This window comes from Phoca vitulina, unplaced genomic scaffold (assembly GCF_004348235.1).
Source record: "Phoca vitulina isolate PV1807 unplaced genomic scaffold, GSC_HSeal_1.0 scaffold5, whole genome shotgun sequence".
NCBI classification, from domain to species: Eukaryota; Metazoa; Chordata; class Mammalia; order Carnivora; family Phocidae; genus Phoca; species Phoca vitulina.
Genome location: NW_022589708.1, coordinates 58,534,866 through 58,553,360, shown reverse-complemented (window position 1 = coordinate 58,553,360; position 18,495 = coordinate 58,534,866). Strand labels below are relative to the sequence as shown.

Here is an 18,495-nt window from a genome sequence, read left to right as displayed (position 1 = left end):
GATTCAAACTCAGTGTCTCAGTGTCTCTCAGGCCTGTTCATTTACTAATGATTTCGGAAGTTTGTTGAATGCTAGCAATATAAGATTATTATCTCATTTTGAAAGCAGTTGTACCTAATTTACCTGAATAATAAGTGAACTAAATAAAACAAAAACTTAGAAATATGAGCGGTGAAGAGGTATAGGCGTTTTATTATTTATGGTATATCTGAGAACAGTGGTTTTTCAGTAAACAGCGTGTATGTAAGGCACGTTTGATCATTGGCTGTTTCGGTGATAGAAGTCTTGGTTTTGATTTGTTTGTTGTTTTGTTACTACGGGCATACTAAGTGCTCGGGTTTCCATTGATTCTCAGAGATGGAAGAAAATGCAGATTTCTGAAATAGCTTTTAGTTTTATCACCGGGGAAGTGAAAGGAATACTAATTATGGTGATTACAGCGATTGGACCAAGATAAGGTCAGGGCTCTGGGGATCTGTGGAAATACTAGCCCACAGTTCTCTGGACGGCTTAAATGGGGGAAGATTTTTGGCTGACTGGAGCCAAGGAGGAGGAATGAAGAGCAAGACTGCTCTGGAGATGTGAAGCCAGGTGTGTTGGCTGGACACAAACACCGAGTGGAGGACCCCAGAGGGTCCAGACTTCAACTCATCGTTCCTTTCAGACACACCCGTCTTTTTCTTTCTTTCTTTCCCTCCTTGACCTGTTTTTCCATCTTTGACATTTCTACTCAGTAATCTCTTTGCGTACTTTTCCTCTTACCTGGCTCGCTCACTCTCCCTCCCCGTCTTTTTTTTTTTTTTTTAAAGATTTTATTTATTTATCTGACAGATAGAGAGACAGCGAGAGAGGGAACACAAGCAGGGGGAGTGGGAGAGGGAGAAGCAGGCTTCCCGCTGAGCAGGGAGCCCGATGCGGGACTCGATCCCAGGACCCTGGGATCATGACCTGAGCCGAAGGCAGACGCCTAACGACTGAGCCACCCAGGCGCCCCTCCCTCCCCGTCTTATTCCTTACTTTTTAAACTGGCCATATGTGGAATGAAGTGTAGTTTTATCATTGCATCTGTGTATTTTCGTGTTTCTTTTATTCAGTTTCAAATGAGATATGAACACTTAAAGGAGTTGTGCATGGTGGAAAAATACTTGGGATTAGAATTGTTTAGAGTCCCTGCTGTGCTCTTTGATAGTCAGTAATGTAACCTCTTTGAGACTAACTTTTGTCATCTCTAAAATAGGAAAAGTATGAACTTACAGCACTGTTTTAAATATTAAACTGAATAAAAAAATACATGTTATATAAGAACAGTAAATACATGTGTAGACTATACACAAATGTCAGGTAGTATATTCTCATTTTCCTCCCTTTCTCAAACTAAAGTTAAATGTAAACTGGTTTATTTTTGTTATAACCCTTGACTTTTTTTGTTATTACTTTAATTTTAGATTTAGTTGGTCGGTGACCATAAATGGGAAAAATACTCCCTATTGTTGGATTATGGTATTAAATTTCTATAAATCTCCTATTGTTTTGCACATTTCCCTGAAAGCAGAAATGTATTAAGCTATTATAATCATTAATTAATATGTTAGCTTGAGTTGGTTTATGAGATTAGCCCAATTTGCAGTTGGATGCTGGAAGGAATATGACCAAGGATGGTTATATTTTGAAGAATGAGTCAAGCATGAGATGTCATCGGGTCCAGTGAACTAGGGAAGTCTTGAGCAGCCACAGAGTAGTGTAGGTCCAAGGTGCTATCCAAGAATTAGGGAGATAGGAGTATATCAAGACAGACTTTGGGTACCTTACAACTTTGCTTAGCATTGGCTTAAATAACAAAAGAGGAACAATAAGAAATACTTATGCAAGTTTCCCTTATTTTACATGGATCCTGAAAATAAATAAATTTAGAGAGGAAATTCACTTTAAAGATTATTTTTGAATTAAGACATTCAATTGCCTAAAAGTTGACTTACGTGTTATAAAGTAGAGTGAACTTCTACTCTCTAGAATCCTTGGGGAAAGAAGTATCTTTCTGAATATTTTCATTTTCTATGTAACTAAAGATTAATTCTTCAAATGCAGAAAGACAAATACATTACTTTTGTGGATTACTTTACATTTTCTCTATAAAATACATTATATACTTGCCCCTCTCCAAAATAATATTCTAGATATAATTTTTTACTGTTGACTCACAACTATCATTATGAAGATCTGTTATTGTGGTAATAAAAGAACAGACAGTTCTTTTTTTTTTCTTCAACTTTATTGAAGTATAATTGACCAGACAGTTCTTGACTTTGTTCATTGGATTGATAATAACATGATGCCTAGAACATAGTTATAAATGGACGTGATATGCGTAGATGCAGCTGTCCTTCTCAAGCCCATAAAAAATAGACACTTATAAATACTTCTTAGTTGAATGAATAAATGGAAAGCAGTTAAAATTGAGGAAACTTCAATTGCATTGGCTATATACAATATTTTCAGAAAAGAGGCAGCATTATTAGCATTATTAGCCTACTTGCAGAAATGTGCTATATATCTCTATGGACTGGAGGTCCTAATGTTTAGCCTGCAAGCAGCAACTTTCCATCTCAAGCCTAGAGTATCCATATAAGATAGTGACAACTTGATAAAATTTGTCCTAACTTTAGAGTTCAGTCTAATCACACAGAACTCTGCCCTCCTCATGTCTTGGTTCATAGGTAGAACTGGTACAGCCCCTTCTGAATTGAAAGTATCTTGAGTACTAGGGATCCCGTTTCCCACACCTAGTGCCATGTACACTGGTTGGTTGGTTGAATGAATGAATGAATGAATGTAGGCATGAGAATGAGAGATTGAAGCAGAGGTAAGGAAATTAGACCAAAGGAAGATGTTCTGAACACAGCAATAAGCCACTTTTCTTGAGGAATTAGTAAATTGTTTAGAAGATAATTCAGTAGTGATGATAATCATTCTAGTAAGTGAATAGCCACTCCTGGGGGTTTGTTGGAGAGTACAACAGTTATTTGACTAAAATTTCTGGTATATGTTTATTACAGGAAGAAAAAATTATTATTTAGGGTTGGGCTGTGGCTTTTGCCAGATAACCTAAAAGGATGGAGTATTCCTTGCAGAGAAAAATGAATTTTTGTTTAGAAGATGCCTAGATGGGCTTTTTTTGTTAGTCATAGAGGTTAGGTCTCTAAGCAGTGTCTGGAAGGGAAAGACTGAAAGAGAAGAGCTTAGATTCCCTTTGCAGAACAAAGTAACAGAAATTTGAGAAATGCCCTCTCTCTGGCTAAGATCAGTAGGAGTAGGAAATAGAAGAAAAATAGGAGAAAGTTTTGGAGTGAGGGAAAGAGACTCCAGAACCATGACAGAGGAAGGGGCTTAAGGAGAAAGATGATCAGGAATGCTGACGAACCGGGGCGCTTAGGTGGCTTAGTCGGTTGAGCTTCAGACTCTTGATTTTGGCTCAGGTCATGATCTCAGGGTCCTGGGATGGAGCCCTGAGTCTGGCTCCTTGCTCAGCAGGGAGTCTGCTTATCTCGCTCTCCCTCTGCCCCTCCCCCTACTCAAGCTCTCTCTCTTAAATGAATAAATAAATCTTTTTAAAAAAGAGGAATACTGATAAGCCTTTAATAATAATACGTAGAATTCAATTTGAGATTGTTTCTGCACTGTACTATAATTACTCTTTGTTACCCTTAAACCTTTGATAAAAGAACTATGTACTAATAGTATATGTTAGTGAAGGAGAAGGGGCAGTTTTCTACACTTGGGATAAACAGAATGTTGAGGAAATAACTGGTTGCAGGAGGCAAGACCATGAACAGGCTTGAGAGGAGCTTGGATCAGGGGTTTAGGATCCAGAGCTGACAGCAGTTATGGTGGCCATGGCAGTGGCTTAGACTGGGTAGCAGAAACTGCCTTGGGAGTCTGTGTGACCAATCCATTTCTCCTTCAGGAATCCAGAGCAAAGTGGCCCATCAGGGTGGGGAAAGTACTAGAGGATCCTACTATTATGTGAATAAGGGCTAGTTAGGAGGCAGACCTTTGAGTTAAAATTGTTTAAAAAGGAAATCTTATTACTTAATAGCCATAAATTTTTAATCTAATCCTTTAAACCTTAAAATTGCTGACAGAAAGGAACCACTTCTACATATTTTTATGAAGTTAAAAAAAAAAAAAAGACTTGTGGCTGAGATTGCAAGTCTTCAGATTTTATGGGCTCAGGATCAAACTCAAGAGTTGTGTTTTTTGAGGTTTGGCCACTATTCAAGACACAGCTTCAGACTCTGATGTTTTGAAACACCATGTGATAAGAGATCAAAGGATGAATTTATTGATGCATTCATTTTAAGGGCAGGTGTGCTTTGCAAAACTAGGGTGGATGCAAAGTCATCTGGTCAGGCTGAATTCGAAAGCAATCCAAAGAAGCAGAGAACTTTCTGCTGTGATAATTTAATCTCTGATTATTATTTCTTGCTACATTTTTAAAAAGTCAGCAAAGTAAGCACTCCAGTATCAGCTTCTCATTTACCCATTTTATGGTCCTAAATTTTTGAAAATTTCTGTCCCTTTTTAAAAATCCTTTTCTGTTCCTTGGCCCTCTTTAAAGTGGTCCTTCACCTTTGGTTTTATTACTGTATTACTGCTTCATGCATTTAACAATTTGAAATGCTTACTATGTGTGTAGGGCATTGATTCTAGTTGGTCTTGAGTCTGGTTGGTTGTTTATATATTTTGCACCCGTCATTAGACAAATTAAGTTACAGAATTTACAGTTACAGGTGAGGAAATACTGTATCATATTAAATGGAATTTTATGTTATCATTACCCTCTTGTCCTCTTAAACTAATGAATATAAACTTTAGAAACATGTATCCTATAAAGGTACATAATTTATAGGTGATATAAAATGGTATTTGGCATCAGGCCCTTAATCAGCAGTGTAACATGTTAATTGGTCGTATTCCCCCTATAAAAATTAAGACAATGACCATTTTAGTTTGACCTTACCATACTTTTTAAGGAATGTAACCTGCCATAAAGATAAAGACTGCTCACGCCATTGTATAATGTACAACATGTTTTATCCCCTCTGCTTTCTGGGGAATGGTACCTCCTTCCCCACCCACGTAGTTACAGTGGGAGCAACCTTTCTGTGCAGCATGACACCCTGCCCACCACACAGCTGATTGGCCTAGTAATAGACATCTCATCAAAGCAGGGCCCGAGTATTCTGCAGGATTCTGGCTAAAACTGAGATAGAACCTCAGTCTCTAATTAGGAGCTAACGATATTCCATAATTTCTGCACCAGTGGTCAGATTTCCTACCATGTAAACTAAAAAAGTAGAGGAAACCAGCCTGCAGAAAAGACAGAAAGAAGAATGAAGATGGGGAGAGAGATAGAGAGGGCCAGGGGGTTTGGAAGGAGCTCTGCGTTGGAATTCTTGCAATGTGTAAATATAATTATACTGAAAAAATTTGAGAGCAACTAATTCTGAGCTAGCCTGTGCTTGGGTTCTCTGAAACTTTCCCAGTATCTGTAAATTAGTTCAGTTTGAATTTTGGTCCCCTGCAAAGCACTCAGCCACGCAGTGAACACTCCTCACCCCCAACCCCTTGCAGACGGCTCTGCATATCTAGTTCTGCTACTGAAATTCAGCACAAACATTTGCCCTACCCACCTCAGCTCTCCCCACCCCTCTTCCACAAGCCAACACATACAGGAGCAGAAGAGAGGGAAGAGAGCAGAGGAGAGAAGTCCATGACTTCAATGGCTACAATTATGTTTCATTTTTTAAAAAATTAAGGTGTAATTTACAAACAGTAACATTAATTGCATCACCCCCAACGTTTTCCCATGCCCCATTGTAATCAGCTCTTTTTCCTACCCTCAGCCTCTGGCAACCACTGATCTATCTTCTGTCCTTGTATAATTTGCCTTAACAAATGTGGAAATGGAATCATGCAAAATGTAGCCTTTTGAGTCTGGCTTCTTCCACTTAGCATAATGCATTAGGATTCATCTGTGTTGTTGCTGTGTATCAGGAGTTTATTCCTTTTTATTGCTGAGTAGTATTCCACTGCATGGATGTACCACAGACCATTTATCTATTCCCCAGTTGGGGGATATTTGGGGAATTTCCAGTTTTGAGCAGTTACAAATAGAACCTCTATAACAATTTATGCACAGTTTGTGTGTGCAGATGTAGGTTTTCATTTCACTTGTGTAAATACCTAGAAGTAGGATAGTTGGGTAGTGTTGGGGTTTTTGTTTGTTTGCTTTTAGCTTTGTTTTTTTTTTTTTTTAATTTTAGCCACTTAAGTGTCAGTGGTATATTGTGGTTTTAATTTGCATTCCCTTAATGACTAATGATGTTGAGCATCTTTTCGTGTGTTTATTTGCCACCATATCTGTTCTTTTGTGAATTGTCTATATAGATCTTTTGCCCTCTTTTTATTTGGTTGTTGAATTTTGAGAATTCTTTATATATCCTATATACAAGTCAATGGCTGCAATTTTAAAATGGGTGTCTTCTTTTGCAATGCTGCTCTCTTTTACTCCCTTATTTGCCTTCTCTCACTTCTTTTTTTTTTTTTTTTTTTAAGATTTTATTTACGTATTTGTCAGAGAGAGAGAGAGAATGAGAGCACAAGCAGGGGGAGCGGCAGACAGAGGGAGAAGCAGGCTCCCTGTGAGCAAGGAGCCTGATGCTGAACTCAATGCGGGACTCAATCCCAGGGCCTGAGCCGAAGGCAGACACTTAACCAACTGAGCCACCAGGCGTCCCTGCCTTCTCTCACTTCTGTTATCAGTGAAGGATGCTCTTTTTCAGTAGTTCCTTCTACTTGCTGTGTCTGCTGTTCATTGCTTCTTTCTTCTGTCTTTTTCTCTTATTTCATTCCAGTTGATACCTCCGTATGTATCATTCATTCTGCAGATGATCGTTGACTATCTCATGTTAGGGCTGACCTTTTTGAATTTGTCAGCTTAATGCAAGTGCTTCTTCAAGTTTGGCATCTGTTCAGTTACATTATATGTAATCTTAGAATTACTGGCTAATATTAGGCATTTTGGGTCATTTCTAGAGGTTGCTTCCTTACCATCAAACACTTTTTTTTTCTTTTGTTTTCTGGCCACTTCTAGATCCAGAACTTGAAATCTAGCACTCTGAGGGTTGCTGAAGACTGATTTTGAAATAGTTAAGGTTTTACTCCAGTTAGGTATAGTGTGATGAATGGATATCTGCAAAAGTTCTGTATTATGGAAGGACCATCATTAATCATCTGGTACCTGTTTAAGTTTTCTCTAATCCTTTCCATTCTGATCCTTTCCTCTGATTTGAGAAGCTATTCCTGGTATCAGAGCTTGTTTTTGTTATCCACAGGGGGCTTCCTTTGCCTTTGCACATTATTTGCTAATGAACCAGAAGAATGTTTTCCTCTGTGTAAAAGTTGGATAGAGTTCTGTGGAGCTTCATTTCTACTGTTCACTGGAATGCTGTATGGAAATGTTCTTGTGGCATTTCACTGGGAAGTATGAAAAACATGCTCTTATGACTTTTCAAAGAGGATTGGTATTGTGCAGGATTACTGCAGAGTCTAGAAAGGTTTGAACAGAACAGATGACTTCCTTCATTTTAAATTTTATTTATATTTACAGTTATACCTCTTATACAAGTATATTGTTTAACATATGTGTAAATGAAATTCATTTAGTATGAAATAGTATGAACATTTTTTGTGTTTTAAAATTATGAGAGCACCTGATCCTAAAGCATCCTTTTAAACCGAAGACTCAGGTCCTAATTTTCTGTTAAAATTTGGATTTTATATAGTGTGTTTTTCTTAAAGGAAGATAAAATTTGCTTTCCCTTGTGTCTGTTTTGTTTTGTTTTGTTTTGTTTTAATCTCTCTCTCTCCCCTTTTTTAAAATTCTTCTTCCTCCCTGGCTCCCTTTCCTTCCTTTCTTCTGAGTTCTTCTCTCTTTTTCTCCCTTATTTCTACCCTTCTCTGTTTCTCTCCATGGAATAAATAAAATGAAAGCAATGGCTAGCCATAGATTTTTCTTGTATTTAATCCTTGCCAACATTTTGATGTTCTTATTTCTGCCAGTTACATATACTATAATTTATGTAACCATGCCTAATTCTGGACATACTGATTATTTCTAACTCTGTATTATCACCACTATGATAAAGATTTCTGTGCCGGTTAAGCATCTGACTCTTGATTTTGGCTGAGATCATGGTCTCAAGGTCATGAGATCAAGACCCACATCAGGCTCTGTGCTGGGCCTGGAGCCTGCTTAGCATTCTCAATCTCCTTCTCCCTCTGTCCCTCCTCTGCTCACACACGCGTGCTCATTCTCTTTGAAAAAAAGTCTCTGTGTCTGAAACTTTTCTTCCGTATTTAAGATTGTCATTTGGGATTATTTTCTCAGCTAGATTTCCCAATTTGAGATTCTAGGACATCAGTCAGGTATTATTAAATTGCTTTATATCCTCACCAGAAATATATGAGAACCAGCATTGAATTTTATCATTTAAAAAAATTCTGGGACTCTGGACTTAGATAGCACCATAGGAGGCTCCTGAATTTCCCTCCTCCTATGGATAAACAGAATGTACAGTTACACATGCAGGAATTCCCTCTGAGAGAAATCTAGAAATTAGCTGAGTGACTCCTATTCATTGAGCAACTGAGAAAATATCTGCATCAAAATGGGTAGGAAAGGCTGAGACACACTGGCCATAAACCCAACCCCCTGGCATAGCACCATTCAGTTGGGGGGGAACCCCACTGCCCAGCTTCTCTTTGAGGAGCAAAGGGTTTGGACCACATATCTGGTGCCCCAAGTTTTAAGGCTGCCAACTAAGGGATGGTCCCCCAAATCACCTACGTATGAAAGCTAACAGGGCTTGCATTCATGAGTCCCACAGGACTATAGCAAACAAAGGAGCAGTTGTTCATGGGTGCAAGTGCACTTGTTGCAACTATCCCCACCTCCCCCAGGCTAGCACAGAGGAAGCGCGACAAAAACACCCATCTCCCAGTCTTGCCCTGGAAGGGGTTTGATGCGTACTTTACAAGCTACTGTCTGAGGTTCTGGCTTTTCATTAGCATTGCATCTAGTTGCTGGCTACAGTCTCCCCGAAAGAGCTAGGGGGCACTTCCCCTGCTTTCTTCCTCCAGCTTCCTCCAACTGCCTCCAACAAGAAAACCAATAATAAATAATACAGAGAGATCTCATGTACCTTGCCCAGTTTCCCTGATGGCAATATCTTGCAAAACCGTAGCGCAGTGACATGACCAGGATACTGATATTGATAAAGTCAAGATATGGAAATTTCCGTCACCACAAAGATGCCTCCTCTTGCCCTTTTATAGCCGCTTGCCTGTCTTACCCCATCCTCAGCCTCTAGCAACCACAAATTGGTTCTCCTTTCTGCAATCTGAATATAAATGGAACCATATCATGTGTAATCTTTTAAAATTTTTTATTTGAGTTGACACACAATGTTACATCAGTTTCAAGTGTACAACATAGTGATTCCTTAAGTTCATTCATTATGCTGTGCTCACTGCAAATGTAGCTACCATCTGTTCCCATACATCACTATTACGGTATCATTGACTATATTCATGATGCTGTCTTGACTTATTTATTCCATAACTGGAAGCCTAGATCTCCTACTCCCCTTCACCCATTTTACCCAACCCCCACTTTTCTCCCCTCTGGCAACTATCAGTTTGTTCTCTATATGTATAGGTCTAATTTGGCATTTTATTTGCTTATTCATTTGTGGGTTTTTTTTTTTTTTTTTTTTAGATTCCACATATGAGTAAAATCATGTGGTATTTGTCTTTCACGGTCTGACTTATTTCACTAAGCATAATACTCCTTATGCTCATCCATGTCTCAAATGGCACAGTCTTACCCTTTTTTACATCTGTGTAGCATTCCATTGTATAAATATACCACATCTTCCTTATCCATTTGTCTGTTGATGGACACTTAGGTTATGTAACCTTTTGTTACTGGCATTTTTCACTCAGCGTAATTCCTTAAGAATCGTGAATCCAGGTTGTTGCATGTTTCAAAGTTCATTCCTTTTTATTGCTGAGTCCCTGGTATGGGTATTTAGCCCAGTTTGTTTAACCATTTACCTGTGGAAGGATTTCTAGGTTGTTTCCTGCTTTTGATTATTACGAATAAAGCCACTATGAACATTCATGGCCAGGTTTCATTTCCCTGTGATAAATACCAGGAGTGCAACTGCTAGTATAGTAGTTGCATGTTAAGTTTTTATTTTATTTTATTTTTATTTATTTTTTTTAAAGATTTTATTTATTTATTAGAGAGAGGATGAGCACAAGCAGGGGGAGTGGCAGGCAGAGGGAGAGGGAGAGGCAGGCTCCCCACTGAGCAGGGAGCCCGACGTGGGGCTCCATCTCAGAACCCTGAAATCATGACCTGAGCCGATGGCAGCCGCTTAACCGACTGAGCCACCCCAGGCGCCCTTTATTTTATTTTTTTAAAGATTTATTTATTTACTTCAGAGAGAGAGAGAGCAAGGGGAGGGGCAGAGAGAGAAAACACTCAAGCAGGCTCTACACCCAACACAGTCTGACACGGGGCCTGATCCCAGGACTCTGAGGTCATGACCTAAGCCAAAAACAAGAGTCAGACACTCAAACAACTGAGCCACCCAGGCACCCTACATGTTAAGGTTTTTAAGAAATTGCCAAATTGTTTTCCAGATTAACTATATATGTTAGATCTCCACCAACAAAGTACAAGTGTAGTTTCTTTGAATTTTTGTCAGCATTTGGTATCATTTATTTTAGTCGTTTTGATAGGCATATGTAATAATATCTCCCAGTGATCTTAATTTGCATTTCCCTAATGGCTAATTATGTTGAACATATTTTATGTGCTTGTAGCCGTCTGTAGATCCTCTTTGGTGAAATGTCTCTTCGTGTCTTTTGCCCATTTTCTAATGCGTTTGTATTTTATACTACCAAGTTCAGAGGCTTCTTTATATATTCTAGCACTAGTTTTTTGTCATATATATGGCTTGAAGTATTTTCTCCCCATCTGTAACTTGTCTTTTCATCCTATTAACAAGATCTTTTACAAAAGTGTTGAATTTTGTTGAAGTCCAATTTATTAGTTTTTGTTTTCTAGATTGTGCTTTTAGTGTCAAGTTTAAGAATTATATGCCTAAATCTAGATCCTGAGGATTTTCCTCTATTTTTTTCTGGAAGTTTTATAGTTTTATGTTTTACATTTAAGTCTGTGATCCATTTCAAGCCAGTTGTTGATAAAGTGAATCCTTTAAGAATATTTCTCTATATATTAATTATTTATTATATTATATAATAAATATTTATTATATATTTATATATATTAATTAATATTCTTAATCAGTACTTAGTCCATATTTTATATGGCTAGTAGCTTTAAGATTGAATAATTAATTGAATAATCTTAGTGTTTTCTTTTCATTTTGGGTCCTACTTCTTTTGGTATTAAAAAAGTGCCACATTAATAGGTACATGAGACTCAGTGGTCTAGATTTGTGATAAAGGGTTTATGGATGACTACGCCTCTAAAGTAATAAGTCAGTCAATAAATACTGAATGCCTACTATATATCGGGCCCTGCTACGGGCATTGAAATATGGCTTATCCTTTGGAGCTATCAGTGTGATGAGGGAGTTAGAGACAAAATTCATTTCGGTATACTGTGTTCAGTGTTGGAATCAGTTTAGTATGATGGCTAAGAACCCAGACTCGATTCCATCAGTTTTGGATGGAGTCCTGGCTCTCCCACATCCCACCTGCATAAGGTAACCTCACTCGTCCTTATATAGAATGTACATTATAAGGTTGTTATGAGGATTGGAAAATACATGTAAAGTTCTTACTATAAGTGCCAGGCACAGAGTAAGCACTTAATGTTAGCTGCTATGACCGTGGTGGAGATGAAGGTAGGGGTAGAAAGGGAAGAGGAGGTACTGGTCTATGTAGGCAAAGATGTTGTTGTCACACAGAGAGGGGCAGTTATCTTAGAGGTGAATACTTCTTAACTAAATCTGCAGGATTGAAAGAGGACTTCAATGACCTCCATTTTGACCTGTCTGCACCCTTCAAATTAAGTTCTTTTTTCCAGCTTATCTCTTAACTCAGGCAAAAGACCCCTGCAGGCAACTGAAACTACCCCTCAAGCAAAAAGGTCTGCCCTGACGTCAGCAAGACCGCACATGATTGACCCCAAGACAATGATCTTTACTGCTTACCTACATATACCCACCAAACTTTGTCCCACATTTTCCTTATATAAACCCAGAAGTATTTTCAGCACTTTGGAGATAGTCTTTCAGACACTAGTTTGCTGTCTTCCTGGTGTTGGCCTCACTGAAATAAATTCCTTTCTTGTTTCACCACCACTCATCTCTCTGCCTTTAGATTTTGTCAGCGGTGAGTGGCTGAACCTGGTCTGTTTGGGAATCCTGGAGCCAGGTGCTCTTGGCACCCCTGAGCCCGGGTTACAGAGTGACTAAGATTTAGCTACAAAAAGAAAGGAAGGAAAAGCATTCAGGAGAAAGAGAAGAACAGGAACAAAGGTATAGAAAGATTGTGTATACGTTCATGTAGTTCAGCCATTTGTTATTAATAGAACTTGAAGTAGGAATTGGAAAGTGAGATGTGGCTGGAGAGGTAGGCAAGGACCAGGTCATGGAGGGCGTTGGATTCCTTTCTAAGCAAAAGGAAGGCATTGAAGAGCTTAAGAGACTGGCATAATCAGATTTGCATTTCCACTCAGCTCACTCCGCAGAGTGAAGACTGCTTTAAAGTAGAGGATGTAACTGTGAAAGGTACTCTGAAAGGTACAGTTCAGCTGAGAGACGAAGGCCAGAATCAGGGCCATAGTAACTGACAATGGAATGTCTTCTTGTCCTTTTTTTCATATAAAAAAAACTCCTGTTCAGGGTGCCTGGCTGGTTTAGTCAGAAGCACGTGCAACTCTCGATCTCAGGGTTGTGAGTTCAAGCCCCACATTGGGTGTGGAGATTACTTAAAAATAAAATCTTAAAAAACAAAAACTCAGGGTGCCTGGGGGACTCAGTCAGTTAAGCGGCTGCCTTCGGCTCAGGTCATGATCCCAGAGTGCTGGGATCGAGCCCCGCCCAGGGAGCCCCGCACAGGGAGCCCGCTTCTCCCTCTCCTCCCTGCTCGTGCTCTCTCTCACTGTCTCTCTCTCTCTCTCCCAAATAAATAAACAAAATCTTTAAAAAGACAAAACAAAACAAAAAACTTCTGTTTGCAATTCAGAGCTTCAGTTGGAGAAGGAGATGAGCCTCAGGTTGTAGGGTGTGTGAGAGTGGAAGTCTTGTAAATGAGGGCTCTAAAAAGTCTTATCCAAGACTGGCTATAGTTCCTCTGCCTCAGGCTACTAAGATTGAGTGGTCCTCTCTACTTCTCTAGGTTAGATATGATTTCTTACGATCACCTAAAATATGTATCCACCTAATAGAAAACTCACATTCTTTTTTTTTTAATGCACCAACTTGGAGTGGGAATTGATAAAGTGGAAGGAAAAAATTACTAAAAAGTACATTTAAGAAAAAGGAATTTGATTCCAACCTGTATTTGCTAAAATCTTTATTTTCTTCATCTATTTTCCCTCCTTCTTTAAGATGGTTTAAAAATGTTAATAGGGCGCCTGGGTGGCTCAGTCGTTAAGCGTCTGCCTTCGGCTCAGGTCATGGTCCCAGGGTCCTGGGATCGAGCCCCACATCGGGCTCCCTGCTCAGCGGGAAGCCTGCTTCTCCCTCTCCCACTCCCCCTGCTTCTGTTCACTCTCTCGCTGTGTCTCTCTCTGTCAAATGAATACATAAAATCTTTAAAAAAAAAAAAAATGTTAATCATAATTTTATTCTTATATAAAGCTAAAAGGTAAAAAAGCACAAGGAATTCAATTGTATCATATTCACTACTATTTTAAATTCTTCTGTGCCATTTCAACTGTGAGAAATAGACTTCTAATTGTTCAAATTAACCACAGTGCAAATCCTGTGAAAAGAGCCGCATCATTTTGTAGACTCTGTTTGAATGTTTGAAAGCACAGCTGACTGACTGGGCGCCTGGGTGGCTCAGTTGGTTAAGCGACTGCCTTCGGCTCAGGTCATGATCCTGCAGTCTCGGGATCGAGTCCCGCATCGGGCTCCCTGTTCAGCGGGGAGTCTGCTTCTCCCTCTGGCTCTCATGCTCTCTCTATCTCATTCTTTCTCTCAAATAAATAAATAAAATCTTTAAAAAAAAAAAAAAAAAAAAATGAAAGCACAGCTGACTAAAGATATATGACAAGAATAAATTTAAAAAATAAATAAAATAAATAGGTCCTGGGGATGTACTGTATAGCACATGGCATATAGATAATGATATTGTATTAACTTTTTATGGTAAGAGATGGTAACTAGACTTATGGTGATCATTTTATACTGTATATAAATGTTGAATCACTAAAAAAAAGAATAAATTAATGTTTTTGGATATTACAAAGAACAGTGCTATTTCTCTTTGTGTGTGTATGTGTAAACAGCTTTTGAAATACAACTTACACTCCATATAATTCACCTATTTCAATTGTGCAATTTAATGGTTGTTTGTTTCTTTAACAGGGAAAAAAAGATGTGACCCAGATATTTAACAACATCCTGAGAAGACAGATAGGTACTCGGAGTCCTACTGTGGAGTACATTAGTGCTCATCCTCATATTCTGTTTATGCTCCTCAAAGGGTAGGTACATGGTTTCCTTTAAAGTAGGTTTGAGTATAGAATAGTTGTTAAAAGTATACAGCATTGGGGTGCCTGGGTGGCTCAGTTGGGTAAATGGTTCCTACGATCACTTTGTTCAGCTTTGTCATTTCAGCTCATAGGAAGGCGAAAATACATGGGAGAAATTATCAGCCATGCCTGGAAAGGGCTTACTTTACTCCCATTCACATTCCATTTGAGAGCACTTAGTCATTCGGCCCCTTACTTCTTATGGAAATCTGAGAAATGTTGTCTAGGTGTCCAGGAAGAAGAGGACAATGGATTTCGGTGATTGCTAACATTCTCTGTTACATATTGTTTCTTTTGAAAATTTCTTCCCTTCCATTTTCTGTATTCTCACTTTCTAGATTTCCTGTTAGTCAGAGTTGAATCTCCAGGATTGATTTCTTAGTTCTGTTTTTCATCTCTTATCTTTTTATGTGTTGGAAGATGTTATTTTTACATTTAATTGAAGATAAACCCTATTGAATTTTCATTTCAGCTACTCTATTTTTAATTTATAAGAACTCATTTTTGTTCTCTGATTATTCCTTTTTCTTGTCTCTTGGCACTTCCTGGTTCTGTGACCTTAGGCAAGACACTGCACCTTTCCAAACCTCAGTTTTCTTATCTGTAAAATAAAAGTAAAATTTATAATATTACCTTCACACTAAAATAATATTGTATTATATGCCATTGACTCTGCACCATCAGAAAGATTTGTGTTTTCATCCAGGGTTCTGCCACTTACTATAAGATCTTGGGCAAGTTACCTAACTTCCTTATGTCTTGGTTTCCTCATTGCAATAAGGAGTCAATAATAATACCTACATCAGTAGGTTGTTAGGAGTCTTCAATGAGATAATGCTTTATAAAGCACAGCATCTAGCACACAGTATTCAGTAACTACTAGTCTAAGAAATTATTATCTGTATTCCTTTTAAGAGCTGCAACTTCCATAGAAACATATGAGCAATTTTAAACAAATACAATGAAGGTCATATATAAGTGCCAGAATAACATTATAAAGTAAAGTGCTCATTTGCAGCTCATGTGGATCTGCAAATCTTAATGGACCCACAAGGATATGATTTGCACAGCTGGTCATTGGTGAATAAGGCCAAGGTGATCAATTTATACCCACTTCTGGAGATTCTAAAATGTTAAGCTCTAAAACATTTGACATTATCCTCAAGGAAATGGGGAGCCACTGAAGAGTTTTGGAGAGAGGAAAAATATCAGATTTATGTTTCAGGAAATGAGGATAAATTAATAGTAGTTTTTAAAAATGAGCTTGTAAATAAACGATCCCTTGAGAATGCTGAAATGTGTTGTCCTGGAGATTGTGTTGACTGATGGAGAAGAGCAGTGGTGTGGATGATCTAAAACAGTATCTTCCACAGGGTGCCTGGGTGTCTCAGTTGGTTAAGTGCCTGACTCTTGATTTCAGCTCAGGTCATGATGTCTGGGCCATGAATTCAAGCCTTGCATCGGGCTCTGCACTGAATGGGGCCTGCTTGAGATTCTCTCTCTCACTCTCTTTCTGCCCCTCCCTCTCGCTCAGGCTCTCTGTTGCTCTCTCTAAAAGTAAATAAATTAATTGATTAATTAAATAAAATTAACTTCATTCCTTTTTGATGTGGTAAAATGTATATACATTTGATACATTTGCATATTATAGATGCTTTATGGAAGATATAAAAAAATTTAGCATAATTAGATATTTATTTAGAAAATTAAGTTGGTAGGGCACCTGGGTGGCTCAGTCGGTTAAGTGTCTGCCTTCGGCTCAGGTCGTGATCCCAGGGTCCTGGGATCAAGTTCTGCCTCGGGCTCCCAGCTCATCAGGGAGCCTGCTTCTCCCTCTGCCCCTCTCCCCTGCTTTTAATTAATAAAAGGCCACTTTGTTAATATACAGATTTTTATTCTAAGACTCAATTTTCTTGTATTTATAGCACACAATAGAAAAATAAGAATTATTATTTTTTAAAGATTTTATTTATTTATTTGACAGAGAGAGACACAGCGAGAGAGGGAACACAAGCAGAGGGAGTGAGAGAGGGAGAAGCAGGCTTCCCACAGAGCAGGGAGCCTGACGCGGGGCTCGATCCCAGGACCCTGGGATCATGACCCGAGCCAAAGGCAGATGCCTAATGACTGAGCCACCCAGGTGCCCCAAAAAATAAGAATTATTTACTTTAAGAATAGCTTCCTCAATTTTGATTCATTAGGAAAGTTTTATAAAATATCTTTCCATTCCTTCTGAAAAGTTAATATTTAGTTTAGTTCATAAGGCTAAAACTGCTTATTAGTTCATTTATGAAGGGCCTACAATAGTAACAGTACTAGTAGTAATAACACTAATGATAGTAATAGTCATGGTAGAAGTTTAGATCATATTTACTAAAAGCCAGGACTTGCTTTGTATTTATGTAATAGTCTTGTAGGTAGTTATTATTGCTGTTATTGTTATTGTTATAACCTATTTTATGCATGAGGACACTGCAGCCAGAGAGGTTAACTAACTTATCCAAAGTCACATAGCTAGTATGATTTAAACCCAAGTAGTCGGGCTCCAGAGTCTGTGCTCTCAGATTACTACCCAGCTTTCCATTCCTCAAGCAGTCATAGTCTACAATGAGAAGAGACAACTCATTACAACTCATTGTTGTTACTTTATGGGACATCAAAAATGGAGCAGGTCTTAAAGTAGAAAATTGCCAAATAGGCACAAAGAGTAGAAGGATTGAGTGCCTCCTGTGCAAAGGCATGGAGGCATCAAAATGCGTAATGTGTTTGGAAGTTGACAGGACTTGTGGTATAGCTGGAGTCCAGCGTGAATGGGAGGAAAAGTTGGGGGATAAAGCTGGAAAGGCTGAGAAGAGATTATGAAGAGCCTTCTGTGTCCCACTAAGGAATCTGAATGTCATTCTGTAGGTAACATGGAACTCCCCAGGGACTAGATGTGATGAGTTCTGGTTGCAGTGTGGAAAATGGCTTGGAGTGTGGAGGTGCTGAGACTGCAGCTTGGAAGAGTCCAAGCAAGAGATAATTAGGGCCAAAACTTTACTGGTGATATTGGGAATGAAGAAAGCAAATATTTTTAAAATATTTTAATTTTTTTCTGATTCATAGCAGCACATACTTATTATTTTAAACTATAGGGACACCTGGGTGGCTCAGTCGGTTAAGTGTCTGCATTCAGGTCAGGTCGTGATCCCAGGGTCCTGGAATCGAGCCCTGCATCAGGCTCCTTGCCCAGTGGGGAGCTTGCTTCTCCCTCTGCTGCTCCCCCTGCTTGTGCTCTCTCTCTCTCTCTGGCAAACAAATAAATAAAATCTTAAAAAAAAAAAAAAGAAATGTATAATATAGAGGGAGTACAAACCAAAATTCTCCCAAAGAAAACCATTATCAACAATTTGGTGATGATACCCCTGTGCTTTATTCTCTGTTATAATGATTCTTTTATTTTTTAATCCAGACTTTAAATCCATTCCGTCACATCCTGTTGTAGATTCCATTTACTGAGCACATGCTATGTGCCAAGTATTGCATTCAGTATCTTTACTTATGTTATTTCATCTAATTATTTTAATAATACTGTGAGGACTGGGTTATTACTCTTACCATTTTATAGATGAGGACATTGAAACTTAGAGTAA

At 38.5% G+C, this 18,495-nt stretch overlaps 1 protein-coding gene across 7 annotated transcripts in view; it reads left to right on the top strand.

Moving 5' to 3' along the window:
* Window positions 1-18,495, top strand: part of CAB39L (calcium binding protein 39 like) — a 110,544-nt gene that overhangs the window by 54,226 nt on the left and 37,823 nt on the right. For all 7 annotated transcript variants that reach the window (XM_032403058.1, XM_032403057.1, XM_032403054.1 and 4 more), the window contains one exon: window positions 14,697-14,815. In XM_032403058.1, the coding sequence (XP_032258949.1) occupies window positions 14,697-14,815 (119 nt within the window). The remainder of the gene's footprint in view (window positions 1-14,696; window positions 14,816-18,495) is intronic.